General features: G+C 42.0%; 1 protein-coding gene across 11 annotated transcripts in view; it reads right to left on the bottom strand.

Moving 5' to 3' along the window:
- Window positions 1-20,130, bottom strand: part of BPTF (bromodomain PHD finger transcription factor) — a 64,832-nt gene extending 44,702 nt beyond the window's left edge. For 10 of the 11 annotated variants that reach the window (XM_081899477.1, XM_081899474.1, XM_081899471.1 and 7 more), the window contains exons 1-2: window positions 19,230-20,129; window positions 5,740-6,562 (exon numbers count right to left, since the gene is read on the bottom strand). In XM_081899477.1, coding sequence (XP_081755603.1) covers window positions 5,740-6,562; window positions 19,230-19,899 — 1,493 coding nt within the window. In that variant the 5' untranslated portion in view covers window positions 19,900-20,129. Of the gene's footprint in view, window positions 1-5,739; window positions 6,563-19,229 lie in introns of all 11 variants that reach the window. The other variant, XM_081899469.1, reaches the window with a different exon arrangement.
- Between the last annotated feature and the right edge of the window lie 5,294 nt (window positions 20,131-25,424).

Here is a 25,424-nt window from a genome sequence, read left to right on the forward strand (position 1 = left end):
TGGGAAAGAAACAGGAATGAAAAGAATAACTGAGTTCATATCGTAAGTTCACTGTTGAGCATGTATTTTTAGTTTACCACAAACAGCTATTACCAAACTCTTAAAAATGTTATGATAACATAATTCAATTCTTCCATAATTCAACTGCATAATATGAGTTGCCACATTTAAAAATTGTATTATCACAAAACACAAACCTTTTCTTCCCTTTCCAATACACAAATAATATGTTTCTTTACCATACCATACTATAAAGTATTATGAAATTCCCATACAAAAGGAATTTTCAATGATAATTTCAAAAATTAGACACTGAATCATTCGAAGAAATGATTATTTCTTCCAGGATGTTCTGTGGCTTCTCACCTAAGAAAAATCTCAACGTAGGTTTTATTCACCATGAAGTCCTGTACAACCAGTTAATCTGGTCCAATTATTGATGACTTGGAACTGTATAGCAAAAATATGCTGACTCTATTTCACACAAATATGGTGACTGTCTATTTCACACAAATCAGAAACATTAAGTGGAGGGCAAGCACTTTGGGTACAGGCATTATTACTTTACATCACATTTAGCCAATTTTGGTAGTCAGAAGAAATCTGCTGTCATGACTGACCCTGCCCATTCTCTTATTTTCGATATCGTGCTGAGCTTTGGGGGTGCTCCAAAGCAAGAATTAAAAGATATGGTCTGAAAAAATAATGCTTTGCCACTTTAACAAATCCACACTATGCATTGCGGAAATAATTCACTTTTAAAATTTAATAGTATTATATGACCTTTGCTTCTTTTTATAAATCCAAGAAGCAAGTAACAAATGTATGTACGAGATGAGAGTAAAGATGAAAGAATATTAAAGAAAAGCCCTTAAGGTGTGGAAGAGGATGGAGGGAGTGGAGGAGACCTGGGAGAAGATATAACACATCCAGTGTGGCTGCACATAGGCTCTGTTCACACATCATGATAAGCAACAAACCCCACTTTACTATGAATGACCAATATGTTACTGCACATGGCTCAATCACTCCTGCTTTGCTCCACCCTGTCTGAAACTTGGAAGAACAAGCTATAAAATACTATATGCAATGGCTTTAATCCTAATGTTGCATACAAAATTGCATTTAAGTTCTTGCACACCTCAGCCTACAACATGTCCTACTGCAAACAATGAAGTCTTATGAATTAAAGTGTCTACTTCTTTGTCATGTATCTAGATGTCTGCATGACTGCCTGGTGCAATTGGTATGGAGCCCAGGGGTTCAGTGGCAGAGTGCATGCTTCACATGCAGAGGGTCTCAGGCTCAACTGAAAGTTAAAAATGATCAGGCAGCAGGTTTAGAAGGGAAAGCCATCTCCCTGAGACTCTGGAGACCCACTGCCCCTCAAAACAGACAATGCTGGGGGCAAGATGGACTAATGTTCTGATCTGGTGCAAGGTGGCAGCATATGTTCTATACAAAAAAGTAGTTTTTGCTGAATCAGTTGGCATAGCAAGTATGGTAAAGGTAAAGGTAAAGGACCCCTGGACGGTTAAGTAGGCTATGGGGTGCTCCACTCATCTCGCTTTTCAGGCCGAGGGAGCTGGTGTTTATCTACAGACAGCTTTCCGGGTCATGAGGCCAGCATGACTACATCGCTTCTGGCACACCGGAACACCGTGATGGGAAGCCAGAGTGCACCCCAGAATGCCGTTTACCTTCCCGCCACAGTGGTACCTATTTATCTACTTGCACCGGTGTGCTTTCGAACTGCTAGGTTGGCAGGAGCTGGGACAGAGCAATGGGAGCTCACCCCATCACGCAGATTCGAACTGCCGACCTTCCGATCGGCAAGCTCAAGAGGCTCAGTGGTTTAGACCACAGCGCCACCCATGTCCCTGTAGCAAGTATGGAGTCAACCCAGGGACTTGAGAGCTGAAACCAGCACAAGGGACCAAGGCTCCTGAGAGGTTGTTTCATCTACATCACGGCAGGGAAATACCAGGCTGAGCTCATTCATTGGCCAGAAAAGAAGTGGCTTCAGAAGCTTCCTCCCCACACACTACCTGCCAGAGAAACACAGCAACAAGTGCCAGTTGCCCAGGGACTGCAGAAGTAAAGGAAAAGAACACTCTGGCCCTATCTATCAGACAAAGGAAAAAGAAATGCCCATTAGTACTCAATAAAGAATACCAGCAAGGGAAGCTCAGCCTGCGCTCCCTCTTCTTACACCCAATTATAGCTCACCACTGTGTTCTGGCATTAGAGAACTGACCTCCCTCTCCTACCTTTCCCATTTCCCTTTCCTTATGTGTTCCTGCAAACCTGATGGCAATGCCATCCCTTTTAACTGATGTGAGCAGCTGGGGGGGGGGCAACATTTGTCTGAAAAGTGGAATACAGTACATATAGAAAAACATACAGTAGTAAGTAAATAGTTTGATGACATGCATTTTCCATTCAGACTTTGATATGGAAGACCCCCAGTTCATTTCCCTAGCGTGCACTGCAAATTTAGTATGTGTAATTATCTCTTTAAAGATTTACACTGCAGTCTTGATCAAAATATCAAAGAAGTCTAGCAAGAGGAGAAGTATCAGGAGCACCCAAAGAGTCTGGCCTAAATTTGAAGACTCGGCACTTGAGTTTTACCACTGGGCAGCCTCAGGGACACTGAACTGTCACTGTTTCAGTAAAAAAACAACCAATGAATTTTTCAATAAGCCCCTCTTACACGGCTTAAGGGAATATCTTTAGATATTGAGGCTTTACACAGAAAGGGGACTCGGCTACATTACTAAAGATGCAGCAAATTGAATGTGTTATAAACATGCAACACCAGATGGCGCCAGAGCAGGAAATTTTAAAACACAGTTTTCCATAGTGATTTTTTTCTTTTGTTAAAACGATCTAATTTCTGACTTATTTATAGCATTTCCCCCCATGTTTAGATCCACCTTGGGTCTACCTCAGATTCGTATTATTCTTCACTGGCACAGATGCGAGCAGGCAATCAGAAGCTTTCTTTTCCATTCTTGATTAGCCAGTGTTCAGCATTACACCTGAACTCTAAACTGCACTTCATCTTTAACTATAGTAATTGAAAATAAGTCAGCTTTGTAAATCAGGGATTGAAATTTACTTGCTATCATATTCTTAAAACTAAATGCAGTTTGTGTTTGGACATCAATGATAGCCATATGCTTGTAGGAAACAAAGTAAAGAGTTGTTCTCTAAAATTTTATTATCTATATTCAACACTATACTGCTATAGCAGACTTATAAACAAGCAATAGAGCCATATTGAAGACCAGCCCATTCTGCTACGCTGCTTACAATTTTTTTAATGGTGCGCCTTTTCTCAAGTACCAGTGTAAGATGTTTGAATAAAAAAAAAAAAGTTTTTCAGTTTCATAAAAAATTCTCTGCCCTGTTGCCTAGAGGCAATTTTTGCTCATCCTAGGTGAATAGATCATTGGTTGTTTGCAAGCCAACAATGAATCTGGTAGGAATCAATGGGAGTTTTTTATCTTCATGGTAAAGGAAACTCCTTGAGAAGCAGATACGTCCTCTCAAATGATCAAAATACAAGGGCTTTATCCAGAGTGCCATATTTTCTTTCTACAGATATTTACTGTACTCATTAGTGGTAAGATCACATGCCTACAAATGGATGTGGGTTTACAGAGAAAGACAGCAACTTTGCACTGAAAAAAGGTCCAACGGTTGATTCTTCAAAATATGAAGTACAGTGGTACCTTGGCTGTTGAATGGCTTGGCTCCTGAACAAATCGGCTCCCGAACGCCGCAAACCCAGAAGTAAGTGTTCCAATTTGCAAATGTTTTTCAGAAGCCGAATGTCCGACACGGCTTCCGATTTGAGTGCAGGAAGCTCCTGTAGCGATTCGAAAGCTGCACCTTGGGTTTTGACCTGTTTGGGAGTCGAATAGACTCCCGGAACAGATTAAGTTCAAGAACCAAGGTACCACCGTAGTATGAAATCCTCATAAAAGCTGAGATTTCATGCCTGATGATCTCATATATGAGTTTTTACTACAGGAAGATGCATTGAGAAAGCTGCCATCTAGTACAGAGTGTCATTTAGCTCTTTCAAAATGAAGAGAATTTACTACTGCATTAAATACAATTTATATAATAAACTGAAATAACTTTTTGTGTTTTGGCAAATTATAAATACCAGTCAGTTAAATTCAGGACTCTATGCCACGGAAAAAACACTGAATTTGGTAGTGGGCACAAAATTCACCTTCCTGAGAAGGAAGCTTCTGCTTTCTTTCTTTTTTAAAGTTATGTTTCCACATGTAAAAGACTTTCTTGAAAGTATAAAAGCAATGGTGCTGAAATCGCAGAAGCCAGAAAAGGCAGAGTAAGATTTTTCAAAGATTGCAGGGGGGGATGGGGACTTCAGAGTCCTTACCCATCCCCAACTGGCAAAATCAGCATAGATTTTATAAAATAGGAAGCCAATGCAGTATAACTTAATTTAACCTAAAAGGAAATCATACAAACTTAGTCCATTTGCATAATATATACATTTTACAGAATCTAGCTTTTCTTGGAGAATAATTTGGATGGCCTGCACAGAATTTAGTTTTGTGCAGCCATGGAGTACATAAAACTTACTGCTATATTTGGAAGCAAAAACATTTCCTCATAGCCACACCAGAGGCAGCGAAAGAGGAAGGGGAGCAAGAGAGACCCAGAGCCTGGGTTCATTCACATTACACTAAACTGTGATTTAGAACAGGGATGGGGACCTCCAGTTCATGTGGTAATGAGGAAAAAAACCCGCACTTGACAAAGCATTTTTACAATGCCTTGAAGTGCCTACCATCACCTCAGAAAAATATATTAATGACTCTACAGACAGGATGGAATCACCACCCATGGTAGCCTGACACCATTTGCAGAAAGAAACACAGGTGGCAGGCAGGGTTTCTTACTCATTTTATTTGACTTCTATGTACTCCAAATTGCTGTTTTATGAGATCAGGTGTGAGGTGTGAGTACTGCATTGCTCCAAAAGCTGCTTAGTTGCCTGATAATGGTGTCAGCAGAGTTGCAATTTCTTTTTCCAACTGAGACTCTTAAAATAAACGGTATTTAAAATTTTATTCTTAGAAGAATCAGTGATCTGGCCCGTGGGCTTTTGTTGATATTCAGCAATTTGTAATCTTTTCTGATGCATTCTAAATCTCAGGGTTCTGCAATCATGCCTCTACAAAAAATGACTTTGCACACTAAGCTCTACTACCTGGGTCATAACATAGCAGCTATGTTGCATTTGGATTTAAATGAAGTCACTGCCTAGGCTTGAATTTGTAAGTTATGAGAAAGATAAGAAGGAAAGAATGGATTCACAAAATACTAAAATTTCAGCAGTACTCTCAGGGTTAGAAAATTGTCACTTTGGAGAAAAAGAAAGTAATACTGCTGTTAAGCTTGTTCATTCAAAAAACATTAAATACAAACACTAACAGGATAACACAAGTTTTCTGTTGCCAGACCAGATCTTATGTTTCTAAACCACAACTTTTGTTTTGAAACACTGTAAGCAGGAGCCTGGTATTTTTCAGTGACGGACACTTCATTTTGCCATTGGCCCCTCACCCCCCGCAGTGCAATTTCTACTGAATGGAGATAAAAAACACATTTTTGGCCCAATATAAAAGAAAATCCCATCTTCTTGAAAATCCACCATGCACCAATATTACTGTGCTTAGAACATTTACTTACATAACAAGCCTCCTGTTCAGGAACCAGTATTTCCGCCTGTTTCTGTCGTATCCAATAGGTTCATGTCGAATGTATGGTTTATTTTTTTGGATTTCAGCAATACAGTCCGTTACACCAGGCACCTTATGTGCTACACAAACTTCACACTGCCATTCATCCTCAGGTACCTCTTCAAGAGGTGGTTTCACACACTCCAAGTGGTATACAGCTGAGCAAGTTTCACAGCAAAGCAAATCCCCCAGTTTGTGACAAACTCTACAATGGTCATCGTATTGTATCACACCTTCCGACATTAATTCCTCGCGTGCAATGTTTGTTGTAAGAAACTGATCCACTAAAAACTGCAGGACTTCAATTTTATTCTCAACGGGTCCATAGGGGTAGTCATCTGCCTCTTGGAAAGGAAGAACATGATGATATTCCTTGTCACTCTCACAATAAACCCGCAGAACCTCGGGCCACGTCATCCCGTCTATGAAATACAATGTGGAATTAACGCTATCTTTGAGGTCAGCAGGTCCAAAGGTAGTATTTGAAGTGTCTTCTTCACGTAAAACAGCTTTTAAAAGCACTATATGCATCTCTGCCATAAGTGTACACTGCTCCTGGCTTACCAGAGCAGCACAGAAGTCCTCAAAACGAAAAGGGGACAGGCGCAAGACAGTGCCAAAGTTCCGCAGTACCTCATAGATGGCAATAACATTCATTATATGCTCATTAGGCACCATTAAGTCCTCTGAGGATTTAGGCAAGTCAAGAGAAGGGACATCTTTTTCTTCCAGTATTGGAGAACGTGGACGATGTACTCTTTGTCTCCTCCTACCTGTAAGTAGAAAGGAACAATAAAAGATTAACAGGAAACAGAGGTAGATATAAGTTCACTTATTATACAATGAATGTGATGTGAAATAAGAACCATGTTAGACGTTTCTCGCACACTTCAATGGTCTTACACAGTTGTATTTTAAAAGTCTTGAACTTGCACTTCAACATAGGCAGTTATTCTTCTACCTTAAATTGAAACTAACATACCATGCGTGTTGCACTTTTACCAATGACTTTCCCATTTACAAGGGTTAGAACAAAACTTTTCCCTCTGCAAAGGGAAGGACTCTTTCCATTTCTCAAAGGAACCATTTTATATTGTAAACTGCCCTGTGATCCTCAGATGAAGGGAAATACAGAAATTTAATTAAGAACCATCACCACCACAAGGTAACCATTTTATCTGATGTCTCCAACACCACTAATCCTCAAATTTTCAGGGGAAAAGAGGAATCAGCCAAAAGTGCCTTTTCACCTCCTTTTCTCTACCTCAAGCAGAACTTACCTGAGCACAATTCCAAGCCCAAATCTTGTTTCCTCTCCTAAATTTCAATTACGTGAGAGACAAGTTCAGTTTTCTTGTTTAAGATATTGGTATGAGTGAAAGAGCTCTACAGAGCCATTGTGCCGCCTGTTTAAGTTTGCTGAATCTGTGGGCTTTCAACAGTTCAACGAAAACATTACAGAAATATATTGCTTTCCCAGATGTTGTAGGGTTTCAGTCCAGGAGGTATGACGTGCATATATGCCATGACTGCATGGCAGCTTGAGCTGTACTTTCTGGTTTTCACTGCACATTCCTCACTGCCTACAAATCAACCTGCTTTTTAAAGTGAAGAGGCAATGTGAACAGCTGTGGTGAAATCTGAAATGAATTTCCCTCTATTTGTCTATAAATTCAAAACACTTCTTTCTTCCTAACTGTAATTCAGTTGCAAAAGCTGGAAATGTTCCGTTTTCTCTTCAGTGATGAACAAAAACATATTACTAACTGCAAATGGGAGAAATCACAGCACTCTAGGAACACTTTACTAAATAATAATTGCAGTGGTTTGCATTCTGATGCACTCAAATCTAGAAAACAGTTTACCCTGGATTATGGTTTCCATTTAAATTATATCTCTCTTTTGCTGAAGCTACTCATCCATATTTTATACAATGTTTCTCTGATCACAAAAAAGCAATAAGCTGTCTAATTCAGAGTAGTTTTGAATTCTTCTTTTGATTTCACAGCAGTAGCGTAACAACTAGAGATGCAAAACACTTAAACATATTCAAGGTACTGTAGTGGTAAATAGGTAAAGGTAATGTAAACAGAGTTTCCCTATGCTCTGGTACTTGCCATGGTGTTCTGTTGTGCCAGAATCCATTTAGTCATGCTGGCCACATGACCTGGAAAAGCTGTCTGCGGACAGCTCCCTTGGTCTGAAAGCAAGATGAGTGCCACAACTCATAGGCGCCTTTGACTGGACTTAACCGTCCGGGAGTCCTTTACTTTTACCTAGTTGCAAATGCTGTGGGATCCAAAGCCTTTCTAAAGAAAATTAAAAGTGAGTAGAAACCCTATTGATTGATTGATTGATTGATTGATTGATTGATTGTTTTTAAACTCAAAGGTTTTGGACAATTTGACACAAACCAAGTTTTCTAGGTACAGAAGTTATTTTTTTCCCTTTTAAAATCTCTCATGACAAATTCCCAGAGACTCTTCCTCTCCTCTAGTTGCAACCTGTTATCACTAGATAGAAGCACTTAAGCATCAGATAAAGCAAGAACACTGTGACGCAATAAACCTGAGAGGTTCCCTTTTTATTTTTGCTATTGGATGCTGGTCGTTATGTAATTTTGTTATATTTATAGTACTAAAATGTTATTTTCTGTATGTAATTATATTTGCTGCTGTGTCGTTTTGCTGGGCTATTATGAAATTATTTTTGCACTGTTTGGTTTTGAAATGTTTTCCTGTTTCCTTTGTTGTAAACCACTTTGAGAATGAATTTATGTGGGAAAGCAGCATACAAATAAAATGAATGAATGACTTGTTGAGTGAACCACTTGGCCCAGATTTATTTCTAATCTTTCACTGGACTCCTGTCACTAACAAATGGTTGTCATGTCAAGGTCGCTATGAGGACAAAATTTAACTGGTAAAAGAGGCTACTGATTTCTTAAAGAACTCTTGAAATCCATATAATGTATGTGTGTATTAAAAGTGCACAGGAAGGGGGAAATCTCTTTGGCGGTGCTGTTTTGAAACTACCAATATTGTTTATTTAAATGGTTCAAGGTTCACTCAACAATTACTTCAGATTACTCAAAGCTTATTCTGGAGCATCAGGCATAGTCCATGCTTCCAGTGAGGGGGCAACACAAAAATGGGCCGTTTCAGTGGTCTCCCCATGGTGCCATTTTTATCGATCCTTAGGAGCCAAGCAGTGTTAGAAAATCGGATATATAAGTTAGGTGCCAAATGGCACCTGGGCTCTAGGTTACGGTTGCCACAACGGAGTATCTATTCGCCAGAAGGTTTGACTAGATGGCCCTCAGCATCCCTTCCAACACTACAATTATCTGATTCTATGATCTCAACTACATTGCTTGATTGTAGCTTGCTCTTACAACAATCCACTGGTCCCCAGTATGCAAGGAGAAGTAACACACAGGGGAAACGGAAATAGTATTAACTATGAACTAAGGCAGAGGTTTTTTAAATGGTGGTCGCCAACCTGACACCCAGAAATCTCCATAGTCTCAACTGGACCCGCACCTGTAGCTAAACGTGCCTGCTACCTGCAGAATTTCAAACACTGGAGCCAAGCGAATAATATATTTTTTTAAAAAACCAGGGCTTTTGGTCTTTAATTTGAAGGGCTTCAAGTATTTGCGGCCTATCTTAGTGCAACAGGATCTGTAAGACCAGTCCTTTATCTGTAGAGATGCGTTGGTTAGGTTTTCATTGGTTGTGCTTTTTAAATTTGGTTTTAGTGTTTATGATGTGTTTGAATGCTGCTTTAGTTCACTTCTGTGAGAAAAGCTAATAATAATAATAATAATAATAATAATAATAATCCAGTTCAACTGCCCCAAATGACATTTAGTAGTTTTCCATTTTAAATAAAGTCTGGTTAATATATCAAATGCTGGCCTAAGAGACATAATAAGCCTGGCGGCTTTCACCATTTTCCTAAACCTTAGTATCCATCACAGCCCTTGCTTAGGAGGACACCCCACGTCTATGGCACCATATACTTTTCCAAAGTTAATATTCTGACCTTCTTAGTTTTTGGTCAGTGGGGGAAGACTATTCCAAATAACTCTTAAAAATAATTCTTAAAAAACCATCACTTTCTTGAAGTGATAATGAACTTTTTCATGAGGAGGCAACTACATCCATCTTGCACTTGTAATGTGCCTGTGAGTTATTCAAGGTATTGATTTGTCAATAAATTACTGCAAAATTTAGGACAGACTGCAGTGGGGAATCTTGTGTTTCAATTCTATCAATCCCCACAAAAATAAAGCTCCCTGGGCTTATCACGTGAGGACTATCACATGAGAAAGCTATAATAGCTCTTAATTGGTCAGGGATGTCCTATTCACATGTGCACATTCTGTAGTACTGAAACGTTTGCACAGTTAGAAATCAAGAGGTCAAACTTAGAGCTGGTGCATGTTCAGAACTGAGCAACTGCCAAGTTTACAAGTGTGAGTGGCCCAGCAAAAACAACCCTACAGAGTTTATATTTTGTGTCTCATTGCCTCAGACACAATGACTTTTAATAGACTCTACTCAGTTCATACATTCAGCTGTCAGCCATGAAATATTCAATAATTTAAAAATCATCAACAGCGAAGTGTGTGAACCAGGTCTTTTGAGAGTTCACATACCATGTGCTTTATACTACACATACATGGTAACAGAATAGATTTCACAATTTATAAGCAAAAAAACCAACAAGTATTTTTACCACTGTTATTATTGTTGCTAGTACTATCACATGCCCTTTGCTAGCAGGTCCCTGGGCAGGTAATAACAATTTAAAATTCATAACTAACAATCATTAAAACAAATGTCAGTCACAAGAATAGGGTGGATCCTGAAAACACACATCTTAGACCAAGGTAAAGAGGTGCATCTTCAGCATTTGCCAAAAACTACACAGTGAAGCTGCCAAATGCAATTCTGTGCAGAGGGAATTCTACAGTTAACCTGGTAACAGGATGCATCCTGATTTAAACCTGATAACTGCATATATCTTGTTGGGGGAGGGAGAAGCACAGATACTTAGCATGACATACACTCAACATAGCTATGACTCTGCACTTTAAATTCTGCTACAGCTGACTATAGAAATTAGGGCAGAGCCAACAGCTGCCCTACTGGTTCACAAAACAAAGCACTGAAAAGAAACACTCCAAGTTATTATTTAATTCACGTTATGAGGCTAGTTTGGTTGTGGGTCTTTAGTGTAATGGACTTCAGGACATGACAGGGTTATCAGGGTTCCAGATTTGAGAACTGTTAGCAACAGGGTTGTCTGCCATATAAAGCTTAATAAAAACAATATAATCATGGCCAACTTCTTAAGTTTGATGGGAGGCTAAAGACTGTAAAAATCTTTCAATTAACCGGAATACTGGATTGGATGAGGCTTTAGTTACACGAAAGTCCTGAATGAGAATGCACATTCCCTGATACACATAGAGATATACCCAGCCAGTTTAACAAGATGCAGATGTTCAAAGGGAAATGTGTACCCAGGCACACACCTGCATGAGTACTGTATGCAAAATTTCCTTTTAGGATTTGGGCAATTAAACTTCAGATCTAATGCCAAGTTTAGGCAATATAAATATGTATTTGCTTCTTGCACTTTTAAGTTCTGCCTCCTCTTGTATGACCTTCTGTAATCTTTATCATCACAAACAGCACATCAAGTGCAATATATATACAAAGGGGAATGCCTATTGGTTTTCCCACAACTCTGCACTCCTCTTTCCTGGCGAATCATCAAATCTGCATTTTAGACATCTTTCAGAAATTCTGCAAGAAGTTTAAAACTTCTGCATTTTGACAGCTAGGGCTCAGTCTGCAATGAATGAATGAGACTTCATTCTGTGCACTTCAGCTTGTTTTACATGCTTTTATTTACTTTTGGTATATTACCAGTTATCCATTTTCAGTCTTTGGATAGGATTAGCAGCAGGTTTAAACAAAACGTTATCTTAATATACATTGAAGACATGTTATTTCAAAGCCTCATGTGCACATCAGAATACCAAGCCACTCATAGTTTGAGGATCAGTCCTAGAATGATTAGCAGACTAAGATTTCTGGTCATCAACAAAGAATGGTAATCTTAAAATCTCTTTAACGGAACACACACAAGGAATGAAAGCTCACAAATGCTAAAAATATACAGTGCATGCATTCTTTGCAAAGAAACCATGCTACAAGTGACCAAGCCACAGTGAACCTAAGGTTTACAAACGCACATCCTCCACCTGGGTTGTCATTAAGAAATTGTAAAGCTTTCAGTGTGGAAAAATGTGGTTTGTCAAGATATCTAGAACAACGAACTGTGAGTAACATTAACTACTGTTAGTTTAAGACACTGATTATGCACCCCTCCCCCCACATGTTCAGAAAAGGTGCTGATTTTCTGATCTGTACCCTCTTTTCAGTCACCTTTCACAAATTACCTAGATTACAAAACAAAAAAATTCCTTCCAGTAGCACCTTAAAGACCAACTAAGTTAGTTCTTGGTATGAGCTTTCGTGTGCATGCACACTGCTTCAGATACACACTTCAGAAGAAGTGTGCATGCACACGAAAGCTCATACCAAGAACTGACTTAGTTGGTCTTTAAGGTGCTACTGGAAGGAATTTTTTTGTTTTGACTATAGCAGACCAACACGGCTACCTATCTGTAACTGTACCTAGATTACAAGTATTCTTAGATTGCCAACCTACATTTAAAAATAAACTTTCTAGTGCTCTTGTTGTGAAGCAACTCATAAGGTATTTACAAACCACAAGCCATGCAAGATTTGCATGGATCAAGGGTACCTTATGGGCTGCCTTCTCCTGCATTAATGTAACCACCGAATGAGGCCTTGCTTCATCTCCTGCCACCATCTGAGGTGCGGTTTATTTTAATTCATTCATACCAAAATACTAAATTTTATACTCTGTTTTTCCTTTCCAAAAGAAGTTGCTCAAAGCGGCTGACAAAAGTATTTAAAAAGCACAAAAATAAAATAACAATCCACCTTTTTAAAAAAACTAACCATTGCACAAACCATTACTAAAAGCAACATCTAAGAACAAAAAGGAGGAAGAGCTGGAGCTTGCAACAAACAAATTACATAAAGCAGCAGCAGACACAAAGGCTTGTTTAAAAAGAAATGTCCTCAGTTCCTGGCAAAATATAAAGAGGGAGGAAGATAAGCTAACCTCTTAGAGCAGGGAGTTCCACATCTAAGGTATTGTCACAGAGAATGCCCCAATAAGCATATAACTAATGCACAAAGGGATGTGGCCAGACAGTGACTGTAAGAGGAATGGAAAAGCTGATGCACCAGCCAAAGCACTTCTGGTGGCATCTTAAAACAAGGCCAAGGCCAAGGAGTACTTCGAAACTATGAATTTGATTTTGTAAGGGGAGTGCAATCAAGGCCAAAATGGGCTGGCTTCCTATTCAAATAAACTGTTATTTAATCCTAGCCTTTTTTGAACGAAAGCTTTAATTACATGCCTACCGATTTATGTCATGTGACAGTTAAGTTGAGTGTTCTCCTAAACCTAACCAACTCATGGATTATGAAGAGCATTTTCACTTCTGCAATGAAAATTCTCGGGGAGATTCAACGGACCTCAGAAGAGTGCATACGACGTAAACAGAGCAGCACCCCAAACCTTAGTTCAGCGCAGAGTGATATATATTACAATTGACCTGCCACTTGTGCAAAAGGTAATCAAATACTGGAAGGCATCCCTGCCCACTTTTGGCAGAAGCCCTACTAATTCTGTGTGATGTGACCATAGGACGTGCAACCATTGGTGGAGTTTTTCAGTCAAAGTGAGTGAAGTTTAATCAACAAAAAGGCATAACCATGCCCACTGTGATCCTGAATGACAACTGCAACATATCAGTGTAAATAGAGCACCAGTTGATAAAGTGTAACTTTTAAACAGCTCTCTTCTTCCATCCCCAGCCTTTACACCATTTTCCAAGGAGTGCATTGTTGAGGCCACGGCATGGATTACTAAAGCTTTGTAATGTTGTAAAAAATATTAATCCTTACCCTAACCGTGGGTAAGAGATTGGAATCACCTACAAGCTTGCACATTACCGGTAATACCCTGCTCTGCTTACCAAGATGTGCTATTTCTCCATCGACATTTACACTTACCATGGTTAGCTTGAATAGCACTTTGAAAAGCTGCCTTCTAACAAACTCTAGTTTGAAGGAGTCTTAACACTGCCTGTGAAAAGCAAACGGAGGGAGAACTTGTATGCAAAGCAGGGAAGGAAAGAGCTTGCAAGTCTATAAGGCACATATTACCACATCACTGGGCCACTGTTGTACAGTGCTCATTGGCATAATGTAAATCAGGCATAGGCAAACTCCGGCCCTCCAGATGTTTGGGACTACAACTCCCATCATCCCTGGTTAACGGGACCAGTGGTCAGGGATGATGGGAGCTGTAGTCCCAAAACATCTGGAGGGCTGAGTTTGCCCATGCCTGATGTAAATTTTACAAAATGAAACATCTACTGCTCTGAACTATTAGTCACTCGACTTTACTCATAATTATTTTCCAGAAACAACCCTTGACTGTTAGGGCCAGTTGTGAACGACTCTGGGGTTGCGGCGCTCATCTTGCTTTATTGGTTGAGGGAGCCGGCGTACAGCTTCCAGGTCATGTGGCCAGTCTGGTTCTGGCGAACCAGAGCAGCGCACGGAAACACCGTTTACCTTCCCGCCAAGCGGCACCTATTTATCTACTTGCACTTTGACGTGCTTTCAAATTGCTAGGTTGGCAGGAGCAGGGACCGAGCAACAGGAGCTCACCCCATCACGGGGATTCTAACTGCCAACCTTCTGATCGGCAAGCCCTAGGCTCTGTGGTTTAGACCACAGCGCCACCCGCGTCCCTTCACATTCTCAGTAGCATTCGACCACTTGTGACCAAGTGAAGATGCCTGGGATAGCGCCTGACATCTCCACCATCTGATGATTACTGGATCAGGACTGTTTTCACACACTAATACCCCATCCTGTAGAACTCTATCCGTTATATTTTATCTGAACAACTGGAATGCATTTCTGGAACCAAATTGCCTTTTCTGTGCAGCCTGAGCAGGAGCGGTCACCATTAAGACATCACAATAGGCCAACATATACATGGACTGTCCCTGACAGTCTTTTCTTCTTTAAGGTCTCAAAGCTCTTAACCTAGCTCAAGGTTGTCGTCTTGAACTAGCCATGTGTTTAACTGAGAATCAATCAGCCAGTCCATCCTTTGGAAAACAAGACTTTAGAGCTGTCTTGCCCCAAAATGGCAACTAGAAATTCCATTTTGGCAACTGCAACCTCTGTTTAAGGAGCCATTTGGCCTAGGTTTCACCTAAGTTTCTAACACTGATTCTATAGAACTTTAACAACACACATTCTAGGGTGTGTTTATGTACGTGGGTGTGTGTGAACCAAGTAGGTCAATAGGTGGATGCAGTATTTGCCATCCAGTACACCATCACAACCAAAAGATTATGGTAGGGCCAAACAAACCATGTCATACCAGAAGCCAGCAGAATGCAGGTGCACACTGTTCAAGTTCACCTGCCCTACTCTTCAGTTGTTCCCCATGAGGAGGAAACAAACTACAGCAGTGGATTAGCATTATGTTGCTTCTTGTTATCTCTAGGCCAGTGCTCTGGTTTGGTTCCTCCTTGTTCAGCAAAGAGGGGAGCAGCAGGGCAGGCATGATTTGACAAGTGTATACCACCTCGCTGCTGATGAACCAGGACAACAAAAACATAAGTAGCTACTGAACCCGATTGATGGACCATCATTGGCCATTGTAAAAACAAGGAAAGCCTGACACCAACTGTCAGAAAGAAGCAGCAGCCGCAAGAAATACATGTAAAGTAAATCTGGCTGTTTTGTTTTAAGGGTCATTCCATGTCAAGTGATCAATTTATATATAACCTTATGTCATCCAATTTCCTTAATATTTTGTACTTGTTGAATGATCAAAACTAAGTTAAAATCTAAAATTTTAATTTTTTATCTCATCCCGTTTTTGAGCTATGAGGGTTGGAAATTAAAAATAATAATACATTGAAAATTTTGGCCTTGCCGAGCAAAAAACTAAGAACTCAGCTTAGAACTGAGATAGATCATGAAATGAAGTACAAACAAGAATTATTTCAAAGCGTTAATTCTATCAAGCAACAGCAAGCTATCACGCTGCCTTGAAACACATTTTTAAAGGAAAAGGCTGACAAGCTTTTCAAATGCCTGAAAAATAACTGATATTATATTTTGAAGCCTAGTTTATTCTGTTTTACTCCAAGAAGACCCATTTATCCTAAATAGAACCCAGTAAGGCAGACATGTATGTACCTTATATATATAAATTAATGTGATCTCATTGAGAAATTTTGATGAAATTTTGCAGGTAGCGCTTAGAAACATTAAATAATCAATACATTTTTTGGAAATTTCTGAACATATTTTTTTTAATCACTTTTTAAAATTTAAAATTTTGTAACTTAACTTTAAAATGTAAAGAAAGGTGACATATCATATTATGTGACATATATTAAAGCCAATGACGTTCTGAAGAGATTGGTATTTTTAGTTTTGACATACAGTATCTCAAATCTAGGTTGAGATTGTAAGGTTTTTGTGTAGACCAAAATTGCCAATTCTTTGAAATTTCAAACCCTCATAACTAAAAAACAGGATGGGATAAAAAAAATTGAACTGAAATTTGGGACTGTCTCTTACACTACAGTGGTACCTCGGGTTAAGTACTTAATTCGTTCCGGAGGTCTTAACCTGAAACTTTTCTTAACCTGAAGCACCGCTTTAGCTAATGGAGCCTCCTGCTGCCACCGCGCTGCCAGAACACAATTTCTGTTCTTATCCTGAAGCAAAGTTCTTAACCTGAAGCACTATTTCTGGGTTAGCAGAGTCTGTAACCTGAAGCGTATGTAACCCAAAGCGTATGTAACCCGAGGTACCACTTTACTTTCAGGAAACTGAAAGTGGAAGCAATATAAAATGGTAAGGTAAATGTGATTGGATCACTTGATATAGAATAACCTTTAACACCAACTCTTAACTCTTTTAAAAACCGTTAGAATAATCACTCTGTGTGTGTGTGTGTGTGTGTGTGTGTGTGTGTGAGAGAGAGAGAGAGAGAGAGAGAGAGAGAGAGAGAGAGAGAGAGAAAGTCATCTCTACTGCAAGACATCAAATATCTATCAGTGGCACAATGTTAGCATACAACACAAATTAGATACAAAACAATACATATTTTAATTTCGGTATGATTCAGTTTCTGAATTGATCTGATTAACATTAACACAGAACATTTTAGAACTGTGGCAAATCCATTCAGAAACTGAATCATATCCAAATTAAAATATACACTTTAGAAGCAAACTAAACAGCACTAACATTTGCTTTTCTACAGGTGAACAATTATGAAGGTCTCCTTGAAAAAAAATTCAGTTCCTATGTTGTCGATATAGAAAAATATTATTACTGTAGTACTATGAAATAATCCCTTGCCATTGAAAAGCCACAGTGAAGGGAAAAACCACAGCTAGGAACCATTACAGCTAAACAAAACTTTAAACTTGTTCATACAGTGTTATTGTGAATTAGAAAAGCTTGCCTTTATAAAAGCACCTTAACAACAAACAAAATTAACTGCCTCTTGGAAAACTCAAAATCCATTTTAATATAGAGAAATGTGTCTTTTGATGTTGTGATATAGATGAAAAATGGGTCCGATTTCCCCCATAACTTTCACACAGCCACTGTACTGTACAGGCATATTTAGTAAAATGTAAGCTATTTAAATATTCCACACTGGGGTTTTCCTTGTGAAACTGTAAAAGCACAGAACTGTCATATCACTCACATCTACCAATATACAAGTCCCAATCCTGATTGTTTACGTACTTGATAAAACACATGCAAGTATATAAAAATAGTTGCCACCAAGTAAGGAAAGTTAAGCATGTAAGATTTTATGCAATAATATTTTGCTGAATTAAATCTACCTTTTTTAGTAAAACTCCCAAAACATTCTTAAAATGCTAGTAGTTCAGCTTGATCCATACTACAATCGAACTCTTAAAACTTGTTATAAAAAAGTTGAACATAATTTCTACCAATGGTTGAACTGGCAAAGTCACCGTAAAATTAAAAAACACAAGTTCTCTTTAAAACAAGCTGGAAGCAAACACTGCTGCATAACAAAAATTGGTAAATGAAAATGAATAAATAAATAAATAATAATTAAAAAAAAGATATCCATTTGAATGTTTTCAATTACTACAAATACATGTGATGGGCTTGCACACTATGATTTAAACCATACTGCGCTTCCGCCAATAATTTGATCTCTATTCCCAACGCACTGCTTTCCTTTGTAAACAAAAACACCACCCCCTAGTTTTGCACAAAGTCAAGAGTCTGCAATATACTCCCCCCCCTTCCCCAAGCATCACATGCGTGCCCCACACGAGCTCCCTTTCCCCTACTATTTCGCTCATCCCCAATTTATTCTTCCCAGACAGTGGTTCCCAATTAGCTGATTACTGAGGACCCCCTATTTTTCAAGAGCCACGGACACCCCACCAAAGCCTCGCTTTGCAACATGTTGATAACTGCATGGTAGCTGCCTCTACAAAGCAATTCCGTGCACAAAATGTGGGGCAGCCCCTAATAAGCAAAGGAGTTTTGGTATGTACTAAAAACAGCAACAAACAACAACAGGCCTTAAAATGTGTGATATTACCATGCAAAAAAAGACAAAAAAATAGTTGGGGGTAGGGCAAGGAAGGGATGGGGCCGTGGATCCCCATTCTAATGACCCCCTATTTTTCAAGAGCCACTTGAAAAGCTCCCCGCTTTGGAACATGTTGATTCCCTGCACAAAATGTGGGGCAGCCCCTAATATGCAAAGGAGTTTTGGTATGTACTAAAAACTGCAACAAACAACAACAACAGGCCATAAAATGTGTGATATTACCATGCACAAAAATGACCCAAAAAAATAGAGAGAAGGGAGGCAACGGATGGGGCCCCTAACTGGGAACCCCTGTTCTCAGACCATGTTTGCCATCTCCTCTTCCTGCGAACAAGTAGCCTAAGATCGCTATTTATTTTCTCTCTCAAGTTCTGCCACTGTGGCTTCCCGCACCTTGCCCTCTTCCTGCAGGAGCCCCTCGCTTCCCTTCCCCCCACATCTTGCCCCCATTGCAGCGCGCATCCCCATGGCGGAGGGGGGGTTCAGCACCACCCCATTAACCCCCCCAAGCAAAAACCCGTCCACCACCCCTTCCCTAAGGCGATGGGCTCCGGGGTGGAACAAGTGGGGGGCGACCCCCCTCACCCCACCTACCCCTCGCCGTACCCGGGGTGCTGCTGTAGGTGCTGTGGCTCTTGAAGCTGCTCTCCGTGCAGTAGCTGGCGTCGTCGTCCTCGTCCTCCTCCATCTCTTCGGGGTAATCCGAGTCGTCGTCGTCGTTCTCCTCCTCCTCTTCTTCCGCCACGGCCTCGTCTTCCCCGGAGTCGGGCTTCTCCCCGGACTCGCCTTCCTCGTCGTCGGACACGGCGCTCTCGTCCTCGTCGCTCTCATGGTCGTCGTAAACCACTTGGCTGCTGCGGCCGCTCCTCTTGGGAGCGGAGGAAGAAGCACCACCACCTGAGGCGGCGGGCGCCCTGCTTTGGCTTCCTCCTCCTCCTCCTCCCGCCGCCGCTCCAGCAGCAGCAGCAGCAGACCTGCCCCTGCCCCGGCCGCTATTGCCTCCCCCGCCAGGGGTGCTGCTGCTGCTGCCGCCCTTCCTCCTGCCGCCTCCCCTGACTGAGGGGGAGGCCTGGGCAGCGGCCCCCCTCGGCTTGGGCCCTGCAGCCCCGGCCGCCTGGGCCGAGGCCGCCCACCTGCCCCGGCTGCTGCCCCTCAGGCGGGAGCGGAGTCCCCCGATAGGGCCCGGCGGCGGGGCTGCTGGAGCCGGGGTGCTCGCCCGAGCCGGGGCCGCCGCAGGCTGCTGGTGCTTGGGCGGCCTGCCTCGCCGGCCCCGCATCGCTGGGCGCTGGCCGAGAGCGCTGAGGGGGGAGGTGTTGTGTGTGCGCGCGAGGGCCTTCGGGTGGCTTTTCCGAGCGGGCGGTTGCGCTCTTTCTCCCTCTTCCTCCCCGCCCCCCCTCCCTCGCCGGGGAAGGAGGGCCTCCGGCGAGCCGCTCGGGCCGAGGGGCTTCAATGCGAAGGGCCGGCGTCCCGCTCGGGATCGCCGCCGGCCGCCATCTTGTTTCTTCGCCTGCTTGCCTCGGATCGCTCCGCTCCGACAGGGGGGAGGGAGGGAGGGAGGGAAGCGGCGGCAGGGCCGGAGCGGGTCACGTGGTCGGGCCTTGCCTGCGCTTCGCCGGGAGAGGCGGGAGGGGGCGCGCGAGAGGCGAGCTCGTTCGGGGATGATGCTGATGCTGCGGATGCTGCCGCCTGAGCCAGATCTTCTTTGCACCCGCGAAAAGCCGCGTCCAGAAAACACGCGGGGCGCGATCGCTTTCGCAGATGAAAGTTAAGCCGCGGCTCATTTGTACACGCGAGTTAAATGCAGCACGCATTGCAGACGCTCCCCTTCGCTTGTGTGTCTGAAACAGTCAGATGGTTACTGGGGTTGCCAGATTTGTTTCACCAGGGCACCCCAAAGTTATTCTTAAAGGAAATTGCTGAGCTTTTTTTTTTAAAAAAAAACACAAGTTGAATACCTTGCTAGGCAAGCTTTTTTTTAAAGCCAAGTTGTTGCGCTAAAAGAATCCCATTATTTTTTGATTGACTTGACTTTTTTTCTTGAGCTATTTTTATAAAAAGGAAATTATTGAGCTATTTTTTCAGAAAACGCTGCCCCCAAATTGTTCAGCTTTTTGTTTTTATTTTTTTGAGCCCCCCAAAATCCTGCGAGTTTTCAATTGACTTGACTCAGAGCCAGGACAAAGCGCCACCATTTTGGAAATCCCCACCCCTGGACATCAATTCTGCCTTTGAAATCCCGTTGATGTCCGGGAAAATGTCTGGACGTATGGCAGCCCTGTAATCTTCATCTTGCACATGGCAGAGCTTTCCTACATCCTTGGACTCAGCCATAGGGCTGCAAATAAAACATTCTAAGTGTGTTTTAAGTGCAATATGCAATGCGACACTTGATGGCGATGGCGAACCTTATGGAAAATTTAATGTACTGTACATGTATTTTTAAAAACAAAGCAAAAAAGCATTTTCAGAATGGTTTGTACATGTGTGTAGATTCCACCCTTGTTGAGCTAGATCTGCTCCTCAGTGGGTATCTCTTTCTTAGTTCATCTAATAAACTATATTGAACTTTAGAAGTGACTATCTTAAGTCCAGGTATGGTATGGTGTGTCCCATTTTCTTTCCAACTATTCCCCTTATTGCGGATGGGGAACCTGTAGCCCTCCAGAATTTCTTCTATTCCAACGCCTGTCATCCCTGGCCATGCTGATTGGGGCAGATGGGAGCTGGAGGGCACCACTTTGGCCCACCAACATCTAGAGAGCCACAGGCTCCTCATTCCCGTCCTATAGCCTCACAGTCCAGGAATGAGGAACCCATGGCTCTCTAGATGTTGGTGGGCCAAAGTGGTGCCCTCCAGATATTGTGGAATTAGGCGCCCACTGTCCCTGACCATGTTGGCACAGGATGTTGAAAGCAATGGGAAGGAAAGGGAAAGGATAGGTTTAGATACGCTCAGAAATGTGTCTAAATTCCACCGCTGGTCTGGGAAAAGAAGAAGGGGAGTTTGGATTTGATATCCCGCTTTATCACTACCCGAAAGAGTCTCAAAGCAGCTAACATTCTCCTTTCCCTTCCTCCCCCACAACAAACACTCTGTGATGTGAGTTAGGCTGAGAGACTTCAAAGAAGTGTGACTAGCCCAAGGTCACCCAGCAGCTGCATGTGGAGGAGTGGAGACATGAACCTAGTTCCCCAGCTTACGAATCTACCCCTCTTAACCACTACACCACACTAGGAGGATGCCAGAGATCAAAGTCTCTGCCTGGCACACTGACACCAGAGCTACGTTTGCTGAACAAGGATGCTAAGGGAGGGAGAGGGAAGCTAAACATTGGATCTCCCACTCGGACCTCAGAGTAACATTGTGAGAGTAGATCGAATCTATCTTATGGCTCACTGGACTCCCTCCAATAGGCCCTAGAATTACACTCTTAAGATACCCTCATAATATTTAGTTTGTAATATTTGGCACCAATAGAGAATGTCTTCCCAATGCAAATAGGAAATTCAGAGGGGCTGTTTCCCCGTCCCCTCCAGCCGATACACATCTAGTTGGGACCTTAGCAGAAGAAAATAGATAATTTGAGTCAAATGGCTAATGTGCATAGCAACAAGCCAGTGGACACAATCACCACATCTCATGGAGAACATAGGAGCCAACTCCTAGGGGCCAAGGCCCCTTGCCCCCTCCCATTAAAATATTTGAGGTGGCTGCCCACCACCAAAGTTACTAGGCGTTGCCATTCAAATGGTGTCTGTGCCTTACTCTCCCCCCCCCACCCTGTATTTCATACAAGTTGGTAGTCCTGATGGATAATGTGTGCATCATCAGTCCAGGGAACTGAACACCTTTCCTAGTCAAAATACAGTGGTTGCACCGGGTACCATGCTGCAAGCAGGGGGTGGCAAAACAATGCTGTAGAACGGAGCACGAGAGGTCGGGCACTGAATTTTAGCATTGCACAGGGTGCTGCTGAAATTTTCAGAAGCCATTGTGCTATGCATCCTCTCCAACAAGCGTTTGAGAATGTGCGTATCTCCATAAGATTTTGCACCGTTGCTGGCATTTTGCATCGTCTCCAATAAATGCACAAAGGCCTGCCTACATATGCACATTCCCCAAGGCACGTTGGAAAACTCGCACTACCCCTAACATAAACAAAATAGTGATATGATAAATCAGCAAAATGATCAACAGCTTATTCCGCTTAACATATTGCTTATACAAACTGGCAAACAGATGTGTGATGACGAGCGAGCCTTTTAAATCTATAATCGACTCCAGTTGAGTTAAAGGGCTGATAAACCACCGTGTCTTCAGTATTTCACAGGCCTTTTGCCTTTTTATATATGCAGTTTAATGAACTTTGAGTATAAAATCTTCTGGGCAGAGCAGTCCTATGGAGGAGGCGGTGAGGAAGACTCTATGGGGTTGACCTGCACTGTTAGGCTTGTTCTGACCAGAGCAGACACTGTGCATTTGTCTGGGAGGAGCAGCTTATTCTCCACCCCGTTCCCCTTTTGTGAGCTTCCTTCCCATTGAGTGTGCCCTCTCAAGGATTGGCAGTTTCGTAGCTGGTTTGGGAGCATGTGCAAGGAACTGGATGGCCTGGGACCCTGCAGACCCAAAGCTTCCCTAAATCTGCAGGGATGTGCTCTTTTTCATCCAGTGCTGCCATTGAAGGCAGAGAGATGGTACCCTACAGACTCCTTGGGCTCAGCCAGCGACATTTCTAAAGCTCTCTCAGAGGTCTGCTACCTTGCTGTATTTAGGTCATTAATGCTTTATATTTCCACCCGTTTCAGTTTTAAAATGATTCTACTTGTTACTTTTAAAAATGTGCCTTTTATCCCCCTGGTACCATCTGCTTTTCGCTGCCCACTTTACTACCAACATCTTTTACGTAAGGGAGTTGGTAGCAATTTGTCCCCTAGCTTTCTCTCTCGGTGCAGTACTCCTACATTAGGTGGATGCGGGAGAATTTAGGTTATTTCAACCAATGCTATTAAAAAGTAAATATAAAGAGACTGTCTTGAATCCATCCCTTCCACAGATTATGTTCATTTTTATAGTAACCCATACAGGCTTCTCAGTCAGAATTGCGATCTGAAAACCAAAAGCGGACTGGAAGCTCATTAGCCATGCAAAGTCTTTGCGGATAGCCCTTAGCCATAAATCAGCAGGTTAGAATAAAAACAAACACAAAATAAAATGTTGGACCTCCCTTTTCAGTCAATTTCATCTAGATGTGTAGCTTGCACTATACAGTGGTATCTCGGGTTACAGACACTTCAGGTTACAGACTCTGCTAACCCAGAAATAGTACCTCGGGTTAAGAACTTTGCTTCAGGATGAGAACAGAAATCGCAGCGCGGCAGCAGCGGGAGGCCCCATTAGCTAAAGTGGTGCTTCAGGTGAAGAACAGTTTCAGGTTAAGAATGGACCTCCGGAACGAATTACGTTCTTAACCTGAGGTACCACTGTATAGCACAAATAATTTGCCTCTCTCATTCAAGTGTTGGAACAGTAAATACATTTAGCGGTAGTATTCCACTAAGTTTTACTCTGGGTAGACCCACTGACATTAATGGGTGACATTCAATGAACTGCTAAGTGAGGTTAACTGTTAACCCAACAAGACTAGCTCCTAACCCTCCAGAGCAGTTTTATGTGGCACAGCAAGGCAGGGAGAAGCTGGGAAAGTCCTTTCACATGAGCAGACCTCAAGCACATAAGAACTTAGCTGAATTCCACCCAATGACCCTAGCCTGGTCATATTCATGAATTTAAATGGGTCTACTCAGAGCAAAACACAGCACATTTTCAAATTCAGCAGTCTTTGAAAACAGGTCAGATTTTGAATGGTTACCCCCTCCGCCTGCCACACCCCATATGGCCTTGGATCCCATCTGCACCCTTCAATTCCAGAACTGCCATAATCAATGAGAGGACATTAGATCTGGAAAAGAGACATGTTAAATCTTCTTCAGGGTTAACTGTGTGATCCTTTGATAGATTGATTAGATTGTTAATAATTTTTGGAGGCAGGAATATATTGCCCCCTGAATAGCTTGAACTATGTGAAATTAGGTTTCCATTTCATAGAACGTTATCATTAGACTCACCTGTGCAAGTCACCAGTTTATTCTGCAAGCACCTTCTTGAGGCCTGCTGTCTGCTTGCTCTACACTTGCAGCCTTGTGAAGATCAGGAATTCCTATATTCTGTCGTAGACCATTATTCTGGTTAACTTGCAGTTCTACCACAACATGGCCACCACATGGGAAGGGTATTATTAAAGGCGATTCAGTTAACAAATTTTCAAGGGAGACAAGATGCACAAACCTTTCATGCTACCTGCTCCTGAGTTGCACTTTCCCCTAGTCGTCCTGCAAAGGTGTACAAAAGTTGAATTCCAATTATTAATATAGCAACTGATTACCTGCAGATGCTGTCCTTTATAGCTTTGTTGGCAATGGCTACCGCAGAGCTTTCCAAATTTTTCGTGTTGGTGACGCACTCTTTAGACATGTGCGATTTCGCGACGTGGTAATTCAGTTTTACTAGCAAACCAAAGGTTAAACAAACCCCTCTCCAACCCCAGGAGGAGCTCGGGGAGCATTTGTGTGACACACCTACACATTGCAGCCAACAGTTGGAAAAGTTCTGGGCTACTGGGTAAACCTCACAATGATACAACCCACTGCAAGAGTCTGACATTTAACAATTGCATCAGGGTTCAACTACAATGGGTTAGAAAGATCCACAGGTACCCTTATGGTTTTAGAAGGGTGTTTTGA

Source organism: Podarcis melisellensis (assembly GCF_964234715.1).
Source record: "Podarcis melisellensis genome assembly, chromosome: 2".
NCBI classification, from domain to species: domain Eukaryota; kingdom Metazoa; phylum Chordata; class Lepidosauria; order Squamata; family Lacertidae; genus Podarcis; species Podarcis melisellensis.